The sequence below is a fragment of the Odocoileus virginianus genome, chromosome 10 (assembly GCF_023699985.2).
Source record: "Odocoileus virginianus isolate 20LAN1187 ecotype Illinois chromosome 10, Ovbor_1.2, whole genome shotgun sequence".
NCBI classification, from domain to species: domain Eukaryota; kingdom Metazoa; phylum Chordata; class Mammalia; order Artiodactyla; family Cervidae; genus Odocoileus; species Odocoileus virginianus.
In genome coordinates, this window is record NC_069683.1 from 28,330,503 (window position 1) to 28,351,274 (window position 20,772).

At 40.2% G+C, this 20,772-nt stretch overlaps 1 protein-coding gene across 2 annotated transcripts in view; it reads right to left on the bottom strand.

The window, feature by feature from the left end:
• Positions 1-1,513: 1,513 nt before the first annotated feature.
• Positions 1,514-20,772, bottom strand: part of PPME1 (protein phosphatase methylesterase 1) — a 53,814-nt gene continuing 34,555 nt past the window's right edge. The window contains exons 6-14 of one of the 2 annotated variants that reach the window (XM_070473264.1): positions 20,342-20,496; positions 19,371-19,461; positions 15,514-15,579; positions 11,659-11,782; positions 7,439-7,568; positions 6,529-6,573; positions 4,850-4,914; positions 4,070-4,137; positions 1,514-2,734 (exon numbers count right to left, since the gene is read on the bottom strand). In XM_070473264.1, the coding sequence (XP_070329365.1) occupies positions 2,716-2,734; positions 4,070-4,137; positions 4,850-4,914; positions 6,529-6,573; positions 7,439-7,568; positions 11,659-11,782; positions 15,514-15,579; positions 19,371-19,461; positions 20,342-20,496 (763 nt within the window). In that variant the 3' untranslated portion in view covers positions 1,514-2,715. Of the gene's footprint in view, positions 2,735-3,835; positions 3,939-4,069; positions 4,138-4,849; positions 4,915-6,528; positions 6,574-7,438; positions 7,569-11,658; positions 11,783-15,513; positions 15,580-19,370; positions 19,462-20,341; positions 20,497-20,772 lie in introns of those variants that run through there. The other variant, XM_070473265.1, reaches the window with a different exon arrangement.

Below are 20,772 nucleotides of genomic sequence, written 5' to 3' on the forward strand. Positions count from 1 at the left end.
AACTAGCACAGTTGCTAATACAAAGTTAAGTAAATGTTTCTTAGTCTCCATCCATCAAGCCTCATCATCATCCTCTTGCCAGATATCTGTACCAAAATGACCTCTGCCCAGGGTCCCCTATATTGTCCAGGAGGCAGTGAACTTGGACCTAATGCCTGCCTGTCAAATAACAACATCACCTACCTCATAGGGTTGCCATGAGGATTAAACAGTTGTGTGTAAAGTGAATTAACTGCTCAACTTTGATGACTATTATGACTTAACCTGGTGAACAAAATTGGCTGTGTCCCTGAAAAACACACATTTGACCATGCTGCCCCCCTGTGGACAGATTGCAAACAGCCCAGCAAAGAGACCTTAGTAGGCCCCTCCCTCCCCCAGAAGGGCCTGGTGGAAGCACAGAGGACACACAAGGGACTTTTCTTCTCCACTAGGGAGCTCAGGCTTTACTCAGCTATATTTAGTGAACATCCAAACCGGAACTCCTCAGAATAATGTGCTTGTTGGAATGTAGATCAGCACTGACTCAACAGGTCTGGGGTAAGGCCAAAATCTTGAATAAGCTTCCAGATGATACTTAATGCTACTGACCACAGGCCACTCTGAGTAAAGAAGGTCTTAACTATAATATGGGAGTGACATGACAGGAACTATTTATTAGGTGCTTACCCTAGGTCAGTTACCGAGAGAGTTAACCTATATTAACTTGTGTAGTCCTCAAGACCCTATGGGGTAAATACTGTTGACCTCTATTTTTCAGATGAGGAAACCAAAGCATAAAGAGAGAAAAGTACTTCGCTATCTCATACATCCAGTAAGGGATGGGCCTTAGGTTCTAATTTAGGCAGCCTAGCTCCAAAACCTGCTAAGAAGAGGACTCCAACAATGTGTAGAGTATAGCCATGGGAGGGGCTGTGGCAAGGACAGGAGGAGACATAGAACAGAGAATGGACAGCAGTTATGAGTAAGAGAGGAAGCCATCAAGGACACTTTGGCTGCCTTGTTTAGCCCAGTGGAGAGATGGTGGAACCTATCACTACTGAGCTAGGAAATATGGGACAAAGAACAAGTTTTAGGGGGAAGGTTAAGTTCAACTTTAGGACTGGTCAGTGTGAGTGGCTTTTGGTCATGTGGACAAGTAGACAAACCTAAGTGTCTAGAGTTGAGGAGGTGCTTGAACTTTTAGACAAACTTTGGGCATTAGCAGATGCGAAACTCTGAGAGCTTAAGGTCATGTGGACAGTGCACAGACTGTCCTGTTCTAGGCCAAAGTCAACACAGTACATAACTAGAAGAGATAGGATTGGAATCTACTCTCCCTGGCTGCAGTGGAGGCTGGCTCTGTCCATTCTAATGGGCATTCTGGCTCTGGGGAGCAGGCAGAGCATAAGATGTTGATGGGCTGCAGGAAACAAACAGGCTTTTCTGGAGCTCTATGGTGACTAAATCCAATGAACTGTCCCCAACCCCTAGATCAACAGAAATAAGGACAACTCCATAGAGAAAGACCAGATTAAAGGTTGGGAGATATTTATTTTCTTTAAACAAGGTCATAAATAACAAAGAAACAAAGAAGGTCCCAGACTTCAGACCCTGTAGCAGGACAGGGATAGGAAGTTGTGGGGTCAAAAGGTGGAGGGGGCTACGCATCACCTAAGACAGTCACAGAAAAGATGGGCTGCAGGAGACTGCCCCTCCCTACCCTTGGAAATGGCGTGCCTGGGCAGCAGGGAGGCTGAAGTGCTGTGATGAGGCAGCTGGAAAAGGGCAAATGTTGAGGATGCTGGACTGGACTGTTTCTATGAAGGGTGACATGGGAACCATAAACGACTAAGATAAGCTGTGGGTCTAGAAAAGGCAAGCGGGCACTCTGCATACCTCCAGGGACCAACTATGAAAATGGTTAAATCTGCTTCTTAAAAACAACTCCACGGGCCTTAGCCTGTGGCTTTGTGCATGGGCTGTAGTCAACCTGGGTTGCTCTATGGCAGGTGAGGGCTCAAGAGACCCTTGGAGCAGCCTGGCCTCAGCCCAGGGCAGGTGCCCAGACATGTGGGAGTGGGACGTGGGCCCTCCGCAGATGGGAGGCCATGTGCTTGGACTGGCTGAGCCTGATTTTTCAGGCGAGTCTCTTGTGATGCTATCCACCACCCCTCCCTCTACCTAAGGATGAAATCCTGACCTCTCAGGGTCTTCCAAGCCTAGAAGAATAAGACGGGGATAAAAAAGTATCTGACTGGTGTTTTATTTACGAGGGAAAAATAAAGGCCATCGTGCACATGGTCCAGCCTGTGAGGCAGGGCAGGACCATGGCAAGAACGATCTCAAGGAACAGAGGTTCCTGTACCTGGGCAAACGTGGGGACCCAGGTGCATTACCGAATGCCATGAAGAGGGCCCAGGGCGGCGGTTCTGACGGAGGCTTCACCCGAGGCAAGGCAGGGAGGACAGGCAAGAGCTATCCTTGAACAGGGAAGGGAGAGGAGCTGGGGAGCCTTAGACTGGGGAGACCAATGTTGATCAAAGGCCCTCGAAAACAATGCTTTGGGCAGGAATACACGAAAGGGTTTGTACATCTGGGGATGCCCGTCTACAGGGAGCCGGTGTCACATGGTCGGGCGGGATGGTGAGGAGGAGACAGCGGCATCACAGTGGCCTCTGGTGCGATGTATTTACAACAGAGCTCAAAGTTGAGGGAGGGAAGGAGAGCAGGTCACTAACAGCCAGGAAACACACTGTGAAGAGTGGAAAGAGAATGGAAAACAAATGTGACTGTCACTAGCTTACCCCGCTCACCCTGTCTCCTGCAGGAAGCCCTCCCTAATGATCACCATGGCCTCTGCAGATCTCGCCACCTCTTCTCAGCCCCATCCAGGGCTAGACACAGGGTGTGCTCTCAGTGTACAGCTGATCTGACCACAGCTCCAAATGGGCCAGGGCCCCTGGACACGGCTTACTGAGAGAAACTAAGTCTTTATTGTTGATTCCTGGGATCCATCAACGGCCAGTTGCTTGAGGGGTGGTTTGACATCAGGGAATCACTGTGGCTCACTGTACCAGGCTCCTGTCATCATTTTCAGTGCCCACCTTGCTCTGTCATCCACACTGCTTAGGCCCTGGCATTTAGAACTCCCTGATGTAGAAACTGTATTTATTTCTTCAACATTTTTTCTTCAGATTTTCTCAGGGTGGTGAACAAGTTCCCTTGGAACAGCATCAGAATCAGAAAAGAGATTTTCCAACTGGCAGGCATGACTCTTCATATGGCCTGTGGGGCTCTGTGAGGATGGGGCTTCTGCAGTAAAGACTGGGAGCTCCTTGAGGTGGGACCAGGACCATGTGGTTTGGGTCACCACGCCTCTCTTCCTCCTCCTCCTCCACAAAGAAATCTACTGTGTCTCCTAATCCGACAAACAATTTCCTAAGATGAGAGGCATCCTTTTTCCTCTAGACCAGTGGTTCCCAAATGGGAATGACTTTGCCTCCCTTAAGACATTATGTAAAATCTAGGAACATTTTTGCTTGTCACAACTGTGTGTGTTGAGAGGGTGCCACTGGTTCTTAGTATGTAAAAGTCCAGGGATATTGTTCATCATGCTACAGTGCACAGAATAGCCCCACCACCACAAAGGAATACCTGCCTCAAATGTTAACAGTGCTGAGGCTGGAAACCCTGTTCCAGATCTCTACATAGCCTCAAGGTCTGCCTCACCTTCCTCGACAGCAGGGCAGAAGAAGGCATATAGAATTTTTCTAGGAGCCCGGAAATGGACAATTCCCATTTCAGCCTCCACAGGAAGGGGCATCTCAAGAAAAAGTACACATCACAAAGTGGGTAGGGGACTAGGCACCGTTTAATGTCAGTTTAGTAACAACTCACTGGACCAGAGCACACGGAAAGAACTAAGCACGGCTTTGCAGAAACATACACGCTGGGCTCTGTGTTAAGGAGGAAGAAGAAAAGCATGGTGACCTAAACCAGGCAGGGGTAAGGCAGAGATATTTACAACCTTGCAAATATCTCTTTGTTGGGGTATTGCTGGGATCTTTAAATCTTTGTACTTCCTTACCACTGGAATCCACCGATAGGCTCTGCAAACCTGTGCCGAATCAGGAAAGTGGCAACAGCTTCAGCTACCTGGAAAAGGGAGAGATATTCCAGGCCATGTTAAGGGTAGCTACAGGGTTCAGCCTTGGAGATCCTATGGGCTTCTGTTGGAAGTTAAGGCGTTATAGTGGACTCATGGTCCTGCAGTTCTGGGAAGCCTGAAAGCAAAAGGACCTGAGTCCTGCAGGGATGGCTCCAGAAAAGTCAAGAGGAATGATGTGAAGGCTTAGCTATCCCTGTAGAGTTACAAAGCACTTTTTTCCTAAAGGAGGAGCACATATTAATTCCTAACTGTGCGTGTAGCAGTGTCTACCACAGTTATTCCTTCTTCCATCTGGCTTTTGCGGATAATGGAGAAGTACAGCTTACAATCTTAACCACAGTGTGTTAGTCGCTCAATCATGTCCAACTCTTTGCAACCCCATGGAGGAGGCTCCTCTCTGTCCATGGGATTCTCTAAGCAAGAATACTGGAGTGGGTTGCTATTCCCTTCTCCATCTTAACCACAGGGCCCTGGGTAAAACAGCAGGGCACCAGTAGCTCTTCAGCCCATATACAGAAAGGTAAGACCAAAAGCAGCTGTCAGGGATAGGTCAGGGGGGCTGGTGGAATTGCATGTGTGTAGGCCCCACAGCAGCTGCTGCAGGCAACACAGGCTGACTCAGGGGCTCATGCTGTCTTCTGTGAGATCCACAGTTACTCTCACAGAGGCCCTTTTACAGGCATCCAGCACCACGCTCACCTTGTCTGGAGCATCCTCATGGACTGCGTGGCCACACTGGGGCAGGACCTGCATCTGGAACTTCCCTGGGGGAAGATATAAGCCAAAGCCACCTCAAGGACTGAAATGGTCCTCTCCTTACCATCTCTGCAGCCTCACAGGTCACGCTAGCAGGCCAGGACCTCCCCATCACCCCACCCCAACAGTCTGGACCCAGTTAACAAGCCTGTGAGGAAGATGGTAATACCTGACATTGTAACCTTGAGTAAATCATTTCCCTTCACTTCTTCCTTCTGCACCTACTTAATATGCATTTACTTTGGGCCAGACACATAGAAAGAAACAGTTCCTATTTACGCTATAGTCTAGTGGGAGAGCAAAACATAAAACTCAGATTTTAATGCAGCATGTAGTTCCTAGGATAACACTAAGCACATGGAACTGCAAAAACACAGGAATTGGGCCTTTGCAATAAAACAGGCATCCAGGAAGGCTTCCCACATAGAAAAAGTAACTTACACAAAGAAACGGAGGATGAAATGGTATTTGCTCCTGCCTGAGAAGATAAACTTTGGGATGGTGCTCATGAGAGTTAACAATGAGGCTGGAGATGTAAGCGGGGGCCTTATCATTAAGGGATTTGTAAATTAAAGATTTTGAGATTTATTATTACAATAATAAGTTACCATCTTAGTGCTTAACTATGTTCCAGACTGTACTAAACACTTTTCACACTGTCTTGTGTAACACTGTAAGCTCAAACAAATGTGATCATTTTATTAAGAGTGGACAGAGATGACTGATAAAGCAAGATCTCTAAGGAGACTAAAGAATATGAAACCCAGCCCTGGTCATCAAGGCCATGAGACATCCAAGCAGAGATGTCCAGCAGGTTTGATACATGGTTCATGTCTGGACCTCGGGAGAGAGGTATGAGACGAGTCAGAGGTTTAGCTTTGTGAGTTATCAGGGTGTAAATGGGAACCATGACATTGCCCAGGAGAGTAAGTAGAAAAGAAGGAAAGTCAAGAACAGAATCTGCTTAACCTTGGCCCTGGAGTTGGTACCTTTTTTCTTATAACCCAAAGTTGCCAATGCCTATTGACTTCACCTTCACCAAGCCTTTCATCTGTACTAAAGCCAACAGCTTCCATGAAGTTGGTTCCACTGCCTCCACAGTCATCTGGCCAACACATCTGAACCTGAGCACACGTCACTTTCCTACTCATTACACCTCACAATCCCTGTGAGGCTGCCATCAATTTTCTCATTCTACAGATTGAGAAAATTAAAGCTAAGAAGTAACTTGCCCAGGGTGGAAAAAAAATTAGTAGGAAAGAAGTAGTACTCAAACACAGTTCTCCCAACCGCAGAGTCCTTGCTTTTACCACCTCATCATGTTGTCTTCTAAACAGAACTTGTATCTTTTTGTATCTGGGTTATCTTGGACCTTTCCCTTTCCTAAGAATTCTAACAATAATAAAAATACTGACCAGTATTCAGAATATCTCCTTTCATAATAATATCTGCACATAGTACTTTATAATGCCCCTTTCAAAGACACTGCATCACTTTAATTCTTACAACTCTGAGGTCTACGTGGTAATATAATTCCCATTTTTAGACAGAAAATTTCCACATGACTTTGCCCATTTCTCTGCCCTTGGGGGACCTAGGAATTTAATTTCTTCATAACTTACCTTGCATTTGGCCAATAGTCAGATCTTTATCCAATCTATCAACACCTAGAATAAAATAAAGAGAATCCACAAGTAACTTATTTGAAAATGCTGTATGAAATAGGTTTTGCTGTTATGAAGTAAAAATTGTTACAAAGTGGTAAACATGATGACATTCTCAATTCATGTTAATGCCAATCCTAACTTCCTGAGGGTATAGTCTCACCACATGAAGCTTTCAAGGCTGAGGTTCCCCATAATCACTTTGCTTGTTTAAGCTGCTTTCTGAAAACAGGTTTTACTTTTTAAATTTCCTTTTTACTCAGAATATCCTTATACCACTCAAGGAGAAGGACTTGGGTTTGACAGGGTACAGAGACCAGGCCAGAATTAGATCATCCCTGGTGGATGCTCATGCTTAGTTAGTTATGGATTTGTCAAAGGAAGGAGAAAGGGCACAAATGAGTAAGGATGGTATTTCACTTTGGAAGTTGCTACCCATATGGCAAACACTTTTAACAAAGACATAACTGAAATGACAATATACATACGCTGCTAGGGACTGACTTGTGTCCCCCCCAAAAAAAATTTATATGATGAAACCCTAATTCACAATGGGACCACACTTGGCGATATGAAGGTAATTAAGGTTAAATGAGGAAGTAATTAAGGTTAAATGTGGTCACAAAGGTAGAGCCCTCATAAGACAAGATTAGTGTCCTTATAAGAATAAACACCAGACAGCCTGCTCTCACACACTCCGCCACATAAGAACATAGTGAGAAGGTGGTTGTTTGCAAGCCAGTAAGAAAGCTAGAAGTTGACAGGCTGGAACCTTTATTTCAGACTTACAGCTTCCAGAATTGTTTAAGCCACCCAGTATTTTGTTATGGCATCCCAGGCTGACTAATACATATACATGCACACTTACCAGCCAGGAGCAACAATTTAGGAATAGGACAACTAAGAAAGAGATTGGATAAGCCTCGGAACCAGCCATCCCAGTATTTTTCTGTTTTTGCCAGTTCAATTCTCCAAGTGTATGGATGGTCTTTCTTGGTCTGAAAGAGTAAGAGCAAGTTTTGAGCCCAGAGGGCAACCCCAGGAGGAACAGGCTAAAAACTAGGTCCTTGGGAAAAGGAAAGGGAAAGAAACTAGCACATGTTAAGGGCTTACCATGTCCCAGACATTTTAATATATTTAATCCTTATAACAGCCTTGTGACATGTTATTGTTGTACTTGCATGTTTAGATGATTAGAAGTATACTTTTTACTTTTATTAGTTTCAGTGAACCTAGGAAACTTTCTTAAGATCACAACGCTAGTAAACTGGTACAGCCAAGATTGAGCTTCTTATACTCATCTGGCAAAAATAACACATTATCAAAAGAATAACTACACAAAACACACTGCAGTATGGAAAAACGCTTATGATATAACATTAAGTGAAAGACGCAGAGTACAACATGTCACCTGAGTTAAGATTACTACTGGAAAAATATGGTATGCTTTGAGAATGAACTAGAAGGGAAAACTGAAAATATGTTGATAAAATATTTTTTCTTTTATTTTTATATATGACAATGATACGATGTAAACATTATGCTAGTGTGTGAGCATGCTCAGTCGTGTCCAACTTTTTGCAACCTCATGGACTGTAGCCCACCAGGCTTCTCTGTCCATGGAATTCTCCAGGCAAGAATACTAGAGTGGGTTGCCGTTTCCTTCTCCATATGTATGTTTATATAAACAGTAATTTATATATAATTGAAATAGTAATTTTAAAAAGGAAATGACCAAATATAACAAAATCTGTTAAATCTCAATATAAAGTAGATGGCACAGAGTATGTGCTCATTAAATACAAGCTGAACAAATAAAATGTTCTCTACACTATTTTACATCATGTATATTTTGAAATATTATAACTGAAATAAGTAACTGGAATACCACATCAACCACAATATGAAAATCTAGAAGTGAACATGAGACAGCATATATTGTGTTAAAGATCACCAGATGGTTAAGATGTTCATGTTACCCAAAGTGATTTGTAAATTTAACATAATCACTTTCAAAATCCCAATGGCATTGTTTGCAAACATAGAAAAATTTATCCTAAAATTCATATGGAATATTAAGGGATTAATATTTATTAACTTATCCATAAAATTCATATGGATATTAAGGGATCCCAAACACCAAAACAATTTTAATAAAGATGAACAAAACTGGAGGACTCATACTCTATTTCAAAATATATTACAAAGTTACAGTAATCAAAACAGCACAGTACTTGTATAAACATAGACAAATAGAGCAATGGAATAAGCTCAAGAACCCAGAAATAAACATCACATATATGGTGAAGTGATCTTTGATAAGGATGCTGAGACCATTCAATGGGGAAATGACAGTTTTTTCAAAAAACAGTGCTGGGGAAACTGAATACCCACATACAAAAGAATGAAGTTGGATAATATATAAAAATGAACTCAAATGGATTAAAACCTAAATATAATAAGAACCTACAACTATAAAATAAAGCTGTAGGTTCTTACAAACTTTTCAATAAAGCAGTTTTAAAAAAGAGATTTATGCATAAAGAAACATCTCTTGGACAACTGAAGCTTATTCAAGAACCAAAATAATGTTTTCCCTTTTTTTCCCTGTATTTTAACCATTATATATTACAGTCCCCTCATCCCCAATAAAAATGTATAGCTTGTTTTCTTTTACAGAACAGAATGGATGCAACTGACCTCTTATGTATGTCTCAGGGCCATTTCAAACACAACTTTTATACTGTGCTAAACAGAGATGCCCCTAAGAAGCCGTGCCTGGTTTTTTGTGTTGTTGCTGCTACATTTAATTGGCATTACTAACATTATCTCCATCATTTTTATTTATTTTTCCTTTATTGCAATAACAGTGACATACAACATTGTTGAAGGTGTACAACATGTTGATTTGACACATGTACACACTGCAGTGATTACCACCATAGCGTGGTAACCACCTCTATCATGTCACATAATTATCATTTTATCTGTGGTGGGAACAGTTAAGATCTAGTTGCTTAGCAACTTTGAAGTTTATCATACAGTATTGTTGCCTATAATTGCTACGCTGTGCATTAGATTTCCAGGACTTATCCACTAGCTGCAAGAAGCTGTGACTCCGGGGGTTTCTGTGTGTCCTCCCTCAGGTGGAGACTGTCTAGCTAACTTCCTCACTGACTGACGTGCCTCAGTTTGCCCTCCTAACAGAACTGCTGGAGTTCATAAAATCCCATATATTAGGGCCTATAAAAATGATAAGAAAAAAATGAGTTGGAATTAAAATTCAGAGGATCTGGATGTGTTTTAGCACTAACATTTACATGTGACCATAGGCAAGTATCTGCATCTGAGTTGCAAAACTGTTAATATTTACAATGCAGAGCCAAAATGAGAACTAGAGTTGTTAATGTGAATCATTCAGTATAGATCCTAGCACACAAAAGGGAAAAAGTAACTGACAACTTGTATCAGAGTCTCAAATCCACTAAACACTATTTGATTACCTTGGACAAGTCTCTTCATCTCTTGAGTCTGTTTCTACACTGTTAACATGTGAGAAAGGCTCTCTCCTCATCTCACAGACTATGGGAGAGCAAACTGATCACACATTATTCATAACTTTGTGAACTCCAAAAAGGTACAAAGTATTATCTTAAAGATGACAAGAAGATCCTCACTAAATTAAAACTACTGTTTTAAAAAATGTACTCTCCTCCTTGCTGATGCCAGCATCTCCAAATGCAAAGGAATATGTGGTGTACACAGAGTCCATTCCCTGTCATTAGTAAAATATTCATAATTCATCCCTGAAAGTCTGTGGCTCACACTCACTAATCACTTATCAGAAAAAGCCCCCCTTCCCACTACCATCCTCAAATCAGTTGCTCAGCAAGTTGTCACAGAACACTTACTATGCACACAACCTTAAGCTCTATGTTGAGGGAAATTCACACATAATATCAGTTCCTCCCCTCCAAATACATAGGTTATTTTTGGGGGGAGACAATGCTTGTTATTAGAGGACACTGAACCTGTATTATAGGGATGACTATTAGAAAACCATACATTATGAGTGTGGTTTAAGAAAATCAGTTCTATGACAGTCACAACTTCGGAAAAGAAAGTGCTAAGTTGTGTCCTACAGACTCTCAGTGCTATACTACAGACATAAACTGAGGTCGGAAAGCTTCCCAAGGAGATACACCCTGAAAGATGGGTAGGATCTGATCGGTTTTCTGTAGACTGGTGGTAGGAAATGGGATTTTTTCATGAGATAAACCACAGGAACAGAAGTGGAGGTGAGAAAGGGCCTGATGAGAGAGCAGTTCTCCTGAGGGCAGGGTAATACTGTGAGTTTTATGTTCCAATTTGTCAGAGTTATCAAGAAGTGCTTTATGCTTTCAGCCAGAACCACCATCTTCCAGTAATTCGCCAAAATGACCAACACAAAAAGAAAGAGAAGGGGCACCTGCTACATGTTCTCTAGGCCTTTTAGAAAACTTGGAGTTGTTCCTTTGGCCACATACAAGCAAATCTACAAGAAGGGTGATACTACAGGTATCAAGGGAATGGGTACTGTTCCAAAAGGAATGCCTGACAAATGTTACCAGAGCAAAACTGGGAGAGTCTACAGGGTTATCCAGCATGCTGTTGGCATCATTGTAAATAAACAAGGGCAAGATTCCTGCCAAGAGAATTAATGTGCGTATGGAGCATATCAGGCACTCTAAGAGCCGACAGCTTCCTGAAATGTGTGAAGGAAATGATCAGAAAAAGAAGGAAGTCAAAGAGAAAGGGCCTTGTGTTCAGCTGAAGCACCAGCCTGCTCCACCCAGAGAAGCACACTTAATGAGGACAATGGAAAGGAGCGTGAACTCCTGAAGCCCATTCCCTATGTTCATGGCATTTTGGGTGTAAAAATAAAGACCTGGATTATAAAAAGAAAAAAGAAGTGCTTTATATCTTACAGTTAATCTAAGTAACTATTATGATAGTATCTTTGTCCCTTAAAATATCTAATGAATGTCACCTTCCTTTCCCCACCTTACACACTATCCCATCCTTCTAAGAATACTGACTTTCACTCACCTCCATGTCATCTTCCTTTTTCCTCTTGTTTACTGACTCACTTCCTTCTTCATCTTCTTCTTCTTCCTCTATGATTCCTTCCACTATAGACTTTGAGCCTTCTGGACTTGTAATTCCTTCACACCTAGGTATTAAAAAAAAAAAAGTGCTATCACACACCTCTCTTCTATACATAAATTACCTTAGAGAAGCTGATATTTATGGCTTTTTATAATCAAATACTAGTTAAAACTTAACAATGTTCCAGGAAGAGGGTGTGAAAAACGTGCATTTAAAAGTATACAAAAGTATACCAGGGCTGTGGAAGGTCATGACCAACATCTGACTATACTCCAAGGGCTGGTTTCTGGTTCTTGCACCGATGCATGTTTTGTCACTCAGTCATGTCCAACTCTTTGTGACCCAAAGGACTGTGACCTGCCAATCCATGATCCACAATCCATGGTCCACGGGGTTCTCCAGTCCCCTGGAGTGGGTTGCCATTTCCTTCTCCAGGGGATCTTCCCCACCCAGGGATTGAACCCAGGTCTCTTGCATTGCAGGCGGATGCTTTACCATCTGAGCTACTATTGACCCACAGAAGGTAGTAAACATTTCCTGAGGCATGGTGACAAAGAGTTTTATTGGCATTATCTTATATAATCCTCATAGCAATCCCTTAAAATAGCTCTGAAGAGTTAAAAAATTGTCCAGGATCACTTAGCTCATGAGTGGATGAGGCTGGGAGGCAGATCCAGGCCCAATTATAAAGCATGGTGTTTTTCTACTGTACCCTGTTTATAGTACAAGGCTGAAACAGATTGGTAAAAGGCCCCCCACTTTTAATTAGCTGACAGAAATTGGCAATTACAATAACCAAGGCCAGATAAACCTTAGAGATTCGTGCATCTGATCCAACCAGTTATTGTTGTTTTTCATCTAAAAATAATATCTCTTTATTTTATATAATTAGATAGAAAAATTATTACAGGAACAGCTGGTACCATAATTTCTTTTAAAGAGAACTCATTGAACAAAAATACATTGACAGGTGTTAAAAGTAAAACCTCAAGAGCCTAGGTAGCAGCTAGGGCCAAAGTCTGTTCTTCATGATAATTTGTCATTTTGCCCTTGAAAAAGGAGAAGGGAGACAAGGAGAGAGAACAAGCTAGAGAGAGACTGGGACAAATTGAAGGGTCAGTCAAACTTTGGTTGTAGATTTTTTAAGAATGGTAACTTCAGTCTTCTCTACCAAACCTTCAGTGATGTATATGTTCACAAGTGTTTTGTTAAGTGGGAGTTTTCTTAGGAGCGTGAGGTGTTAAGTTTCACAATTAGGTCAAAGTATTAACGAAACAATATGTGCTTTGGGCTTTCACAGCAGTAAATTGGGAGGTTTAAGGGAATTATAACTAGATCAAGAAGGGCAGGAAGGTTCCAGTGGGCATCTAAGTGACAATTAAAATGCAGATTTTTACATACATAGTTTTACATATTTAGAGAAAACGTCACTTGAAGTAAAAATGTAAAGATAACTGAACTACCTGAATACAAGCCATGTAACTCTTTATTGCTTAAACAAATCAGATCTCAAAATATTCAAGCATTGAAAAATTAGCAGTCTCACAGCTTATTTAAAGCCTCTGCATTGTGCCTGCCAGATATTACTACTTAAACTGCTCTTTTGGATATAAAATCCATCATGTAGGCCTTAAAGTCAAATACATAGGAGTTTGAGTTCTAAGAATATGAGTTCTATCATTCATTAGTTATGTGATTCTGGGAAAGTCACTTTACCTTTCTGAACTTCCATTTCCTCCCATATAAAACAACAGTTACCTTGGAGAGGTATTGTAAGGATTAAATGAGATAGTGCAAATGAATGAATGAAATGAATGAATGAATACAGGTAGTTATCATCAATGGCTACTAATACTAAAAAAAAAAAAAGAAGACAACCAGACATTATGTGCTTCCTGATAGCAGTACACAACATCACCTATTGCTGTTGCTATTTAGTTGTTTAGTTTTATCTGACTCTATTGTGACCCCATGGACTGTAGCCCACCAGGCTCCTCTGTCCATGGTATTTCCCAGGCAAGAATACTGGAGCAGGTTGCCATTTCCTTCTCCAGGGGATCTTCCCAACCCAGGGATTGAACCCAAGTCTCCAGCACACATCTCCTGTGTTGCAGGCGGATTCTTTGTCAACAAATAAAAAACCAAAATAACAACGAACAAATCTGAATTTGATCAAATCTCTGACCTAACTAACAATTTACAGAAAATACAAGGAATAAAGGAACATGTTAAATTACACCTTGAGGAATCAATCAGCAAATCCAGATTGTGGGAGAGTCTACAGAGCAAACAACCAGGTTTCCTCAACAAATAAATTGCCAGGGGAAAAATAGAGACAGAGGGTAGCCTATACATTAAAAGATACTTAAGAGATTTATCAATCAATTGCTATGTATATATTCCTATTATAGTTCTGGTTTGAACTAAAAAAAAATTAAGACAATCAGGTAAGTAGATACTAAAGACATTTGATGATATTAAGGAATTGTTAATTTTTTTAGGTGTGATACTGGTTTTGTGACTGTGCTTCAAGTATCCTTACGTTTTGGAGCATACTAAAATTTTGCAAAGGAAATTATATCTGAAATTTTTTTCAAAATATTTTGTCCTTAGGGGAAATAAATAGGGGCACAGATGAAACATGAGTTCATAACTGTTGAAGGTGGGTAATGGGTACATTGGGGTCATTCTATTATTCGATTTGTATATGTTAGAGAACTTTTCATTATACAAGGTTTTAAAATTACATAGTGTATATAAAATGCCTTGCACAATGCCTGGCAAAAAGCAGGCATTTAATAATGCCATTATCATTTTCATCAACCCTTGTACTCCCTGTCTGTCCTTTTCCCAATTCACCTGAAGTTTATTTTGTGACTACACAGCAATACCCAGGACTCATGTAACCCTATCTAGGAAGATCAACTGGGCTAAATAATCTTTTGAAGTCAAGTGTTAGTTGCTCAGTCATGCCCAACTCTTTGTGATCCCATGGACTATAGTCTGCCCAGCTCTTCTCTGTCCATGGAATTCTCCAGGCAAGAATACTGGAGTGGGTTGTCATTTCCTTCTCCAGGAGATCTCCCCAACCCAGGGATCAAACCCAGGTCTCCCACATTGCAGGCCAATTCTTTACCATCTAAGCCACCAGAGAAGTTAAATAATAAATAATCTTAGCTCACCCTTAGGATCTGACTTTCACTCAGGCTATGCCAAAGCTTTTTATAACATGATTTCCTCACAACTAGGTTTGGCTTAGAAGGAGACTGTTACCAGAATGAAACCATGGCTGCCAGCACCAGAGTGAACACTTAATGCCCTTTCTCTGGTATTCTTCATCTTTCAACACCTATAGTTGTGCTAATAAGGTAATCCATTATTATATACAACAGGGGTCCCCAAAGGATCTAATGCCTGATGATCTGAGGTGGAGCTGATGTAATAATAATAGAAATAAAGTACACAATAAGTGTAATATGCTTGAATAATCCCCAAACCATCCCCCCGCCCGCCAGTCCATGGAAAAATTGTCTTCCATGAAACCAGTTCTTGGCGCCAAAAAGGTTGGAGACTGCTGATACAGAAGACATTATTTGGCTTTGGGATTTCTGCAAAAAAAAAGAAGAAGAGAAAATCTATACAACTGGCCAAACTGAGTTCTGTTATAAAAATTATCTAAAATAATGAAGGTATTCACCAGCATGGTAGAATAGATGTATGACCAAAAAAGCAATATATAATTCCTCATTATGTTTCAGCCTCTAACCAGTGCAAAGGGGGAAAAATAAAACCTACTGTTTGACTTGGCCAACCATTGAGACACGGGCAGACTCCAGATTCCGAATCTGGCCACTCTTCACACTAGAAAAGAGAGACAGGAGAGAGAAGGTTATTCATCTTTATCTTATCATATCAGCAGGGTCAAATCAGTAATTTTGCAATTCTGTGGGAGCTACTAAAAAGGTGTGGTTATCAATGTAGCTTACTATGGAGATTACCACTACTTCCCATTTTGTTTTTATGGTGATAAACCAAGCAGTAAAAATTAACGCACTGAAGTCACTTAAGTCCTGGCAATATTTACCAAAAGGTAGATACCATATCCCATGCCTGAGCTCAAGAAGCACATAATTTAGTGGGGAGAAAGAAACAAAACAAATAATTTTAATAGAGTAAGGTTCAAAGGAACCTCATTTATTCTGAATGAAGTCAGAGAAAACTTCCCAAAGTCTTGCCTAAACTCAGGACTGAGGATAAGTGGAAAACAAAAGAGGGTGGTCAAAGCAAAACAGGCAGAAGGCATACTGTGAACAAAGGTACTGTGATGTGAAGAGATCAGTAGGACGATGATCTTAGAGGGAAGAGAGCAAGGAGGAACAGGGGAGAGGAACGGGAGAGTGTGACAGAACAGGACAGGCAGGGGTTAGCTCCTGGAGGATGTTACATGCCATGATAGAGAGGCTTAGGAGCTCAGACTCTATAAATAGAATAGTCTTCTCGGAGCTGACTAAGGGCCAAGAAAATGACTGCCTGTCCCAGGAGACCTGAAAACACTGCCTGAAGCAAGCCACCAGAACACATTTCTTTAAATCTCATTTTTTAGCTTAAAAAAAATCACATAAAATTTTATACTGTAACCCCCTTTAGATAATGACTTTCTTATTTTAGTGATAAACAGAAGCAATCAGAATTACTATTTCATTTTTCTACCACCAACTGAATCTACAAATCCACCCATATTTATAATCACATACTCTACCTTGAAGAGTACTGAATATATGAAGTTATTTCTGTTCCTATTCAAGACCAACGTTGGACACTGGTTCAATCCTCATTTGTTCATGAAGATCTTGTTCCTTTACTTACCCTGTCTCTTATTTGTGTCATTTTTTTCTCTAGTAGATATTACATAAAACATCTAGTGGATATTATAAAACATCCTTTAAAAACATCTTCAACCCCACATTCACTTCTAGATACTACCTTACTTCTCTGCTCTTCTATCTCAAAAAAGTTATCTTACTTGCTTTCTCCACTTTGTCACCTCACATCCTTTCCTCAACCAACATCCCCAACATGCATCAGTTTTTTATCTCCTACTTACTTTCCGAGATTTCCTTTGTCAAGGTCACCTTCATCAGGCCAATCCTAATGGTCATTTCTTAGTCTTGACCTCACTTGATCTCTCAGCAGCATTTGACAAAGATCATTTCTTTTTCCAAGAGTGCTAACACTCTCTTGCTTTCCTTCTATCTCACCAACTGTGCCTTTTCAGTCTATTTTGATGGATATTGCTTTCCTTCCCAAGCTCTAAATACTGTAGTGTATCTCAAAGCTCAGTACTTAGATCTTTTTTCTATCAACTCAATGATTGCATTCAATCTTTTCTTTTTTTTTGCATATTCAAAGAGAATATTTTTATTTGACCATGTGAATAAAAGTCCTGATTCCTGCCCCTTGCCTGCCCTCAAATCTGCTGCTCTTTGTCTCTATCATTCATCAATTGTTGGGTTAAAAACCTAGCAGTCATCCTTGAAAGCTGCATCTCCCCTTACCTGCTCTCCCAACACACAATCCATAAGGCAATCCTGTCAGCTCTACCTTCAAAATACATTCCAAATATGACCTCTTCCTCTGTTGCCATCACCATCTATGCTGACCAGCATTACTCTCTTCTACAATTGTCTCCTAACCAATTTCTCACTTTTGTTATCACCCTTCCTCCTCAACTGCTTCCCCTATTCTGCTTTCCTCAGAGCATCTAGGTGGTAGAACCAAGATCCGAATCCATTTCTGACTTCAAAGCCCAGGCTTTTAATGACTACACCTTATTGTCTCTTATTTGCATGACTGAGAGAACAAAAGCAGAAATTCACTTTGCTTTAAATCTTTACTGGATTAAATAGATTGGTCTTGTATTTCAACATCTTGTCCCCACCTCAAATCTGGAATAATCAAAATGGCCACGAGTCATAAACTATTCAGATATCCCTCAGACACAAAATAAAATTACCAAAAAGCTGGTAGTATTCTTTCTGATTCTTATGCTCAAAAGATATCTAAAAATCAGTGGCTCTCATAGAACCCAGAACATTTTAACATTCAACACATAGAATGCTTATTCTATCCCACATCTGATACTAGAATCAAGACTCTATCTCCCCTTAAGAGAAGGTGCACCACGACCCTCAGACTGGTTTGGGTACTTGTCTTCTGCCTCTTTCGTTGTGTTGCGTTTATACAATTACTTGTATGTATTCCAGTTTTTTGATAAAAGGAACTAAGCCTAATTCATCCCCAGTTCTTAGGTCAGGTACTGATACATCTTAGGTACTTTAAAAAAAAGTGTTCACTGAATAAATTTTAAAAGTTATCTGTGATCATTTTTTCACTGGTTCTTACTTCGGCGGCAGGCAGGATACCCAAGGTACATGTTGAGCTAGTAGGAGTTGTATTCTCAGTGTGGCTGCTTAAGCGATCTTTGGTACTTCCAAGAGAGCATCTTACATCATGGTAGTAAACAGGGGAAGCAAAAGCAACCATATCAAACACAAACATCATTCTGGCAAGCCATATTTGGCATGAGATCCTCTGTCCTAGGAGGAATCCCTAAGATACATTTGCCAGGTTCTTAATTCTCACTTGATATCTCTGACTCAGTAAATAGATACATTCTGCCTGCTAAAGCCATCTGCAGTATGGTATATGTGATATGAAAGTACAAAAGAAATAGAGAATAGCTTCTGATCTTATAATGCAGGAAGAGCATTAAGACAGAAATAAAAATTAACAATATAAGCATATCCCTTAAAGAAGGACTAGAAGACTTAAGGGGTAAACAGTATAATGTAATATAGACTTGAAGGTTTTTAGCAATTTTGCTGAGGGAATGACCAGGGTGGTTTGGAGGAGTTATAGGAAGTGTTCTGGAGAGGGGACTAGAAATGGATTTTGAGGAATAGGTAGGAAGAAAGGATACTGAAGACATTTTATCCCAAAACTGATCTCTGTAGGGGAGGAACAGTGTTTTACTCATATTTACATCATTACCCTTTAGCACAAAGTGTTCAATAAATATGTGTTTAATAGATGGTCAAATAATTTATTGAATTAGTGAATAAATTAATGACTGAACAGTTACTTAAGTGGAAGCCATAGCCAATTCTGTCAGTAATTTCTATGAAAACTATTTAGCAAAGGGTTTTTATTTAGGCCAAACGCAAATAAAAACTGAGAAGGGAATCTACACCCATCTGTTTCTCCACCTTCTCTGGAACAGAGAAAGTGAATCCAGAATCATAGCATATCAGAGGTGGAAAAGGCCTTACAGTCTCATTTAGTCCAAAATCTCACCTTAGAGATGGGAACAGCTAGACAGCAGATAATCCATAATTGTTAAGATTCTAGGAGGTACTATAGTATATTAGAAAAAGGATGGGTTTTAGACAATTGAGCAGTCCAAAATGTTTATTTTTTAAAACTGCTCTTTATATAAATGTTTCCATACATATCACAACAAAGCTAAGGCTTGGAAACTGAACCATTCCCTTCAATTTGGTGCTTGAGCTGATGAAAAAGAAAAGCTAAACCTAACATTTAAAATATAGACAATAAATAAAATAAAATATAGACAATATAAATTTGTAGGTTACCTCCATTCAATGGCATTCTCCAGAGACTTGAAGGTTTTAGGACGACCACGTAAGAAATTCTGCATGCTATTAAGTGCATCCATGGCTGTACCTAGATGTTAAACAAAAAATTTTAACCACAGCACTTAACATATTCTGAGTCAACATAACTTAAAGAGTCAACTATATACTATATATCTCCCCTCAACGACAGAATTAAGTGACGCATGGAGGGAAAAAGCAGTTTAAGAAAATTCAGAAGACTGATGTGATTGCCTCCTTCTAAGATGTCCTCCAATGATTTTTGCCTCCTGGTATTCAGTAGTCCCTCCACATTGAATAGAGCTGACTTACACAAGCAATAGTGTGACTTCTGAGGCTGGATCAGAAAAAACATGGCAGCTTCTTTTTAAATAGTAAATAAAACTATGGGATGTACATACAAATTGAAATATTATGCAGCCATAAACGATGTTTATGTAGAGTTTCTGATGGCATGTAAAATGATTATATAATGTGAGGTGTGGACAAAATGAGTGACGGTGTGAAAAGTACAAACTTCCACTAATAAAATAAGTCCTAGGTATGTAATGCATAGCACGGTGATTATAGTTAATAATACCATATTACATATGTGAAAAGTTGCTAAGATCTTATAAGTTCTCATCACACACACACAAAAATCTGTAACTTTGTGTGATGACATATGTTAACTAGATATATTGTGGTGCTAATTTCACAATATACACATATATCAAGCCATGATGATGTACATTTGAAACGTTAAATGTCAATTATATTCAAATAAAAAAATACTTGGAATGCCTTTGCTACAAAATAACATTTAAAGACATTTTAAAAAGATACAAAAGACAGAGGGACATACTTCAAGATGCAAGTCAACAATAAATAAAGACAAGATAACAATAATCTACCATGGATATCTTTTGTAAGTCAAAGATTTTGATTCAGTCAGCACTAAGAAAACTTACCTTCCACAACATCAATCATGCACAGACCCAAGAGGCTTGGCACCAGGCTGGACGATGCTGTGTGGACTGCAATAGCACCACCCATGCTATGTCCAATGAGCATAATTGGAGGAGGGAGGTCCCCATACATGGCTTCAACCACATTGCCAACATCTCTGCAGAGAAGGAAATAAAGCAGGGCATATTACTCTCTAACAACACTGTAAAAATAGTTTTCTTTCCCAATTCTCTCCTTTGGTCTGTAACTAATAATCCCAGGGCTGTAAAGGTCTAATAGACCATCTTGCAAATGCACCTAAGTAAACCTCCTAACACAGTCCCCAGCACCTATACAAGAAGAGCTAAGAACCAAAACTTTGATCTCCCTTTACATCACACTTTCACTGTTCCACACATTTAGTACAATTACAAAAATATCTACCTTTATTTTA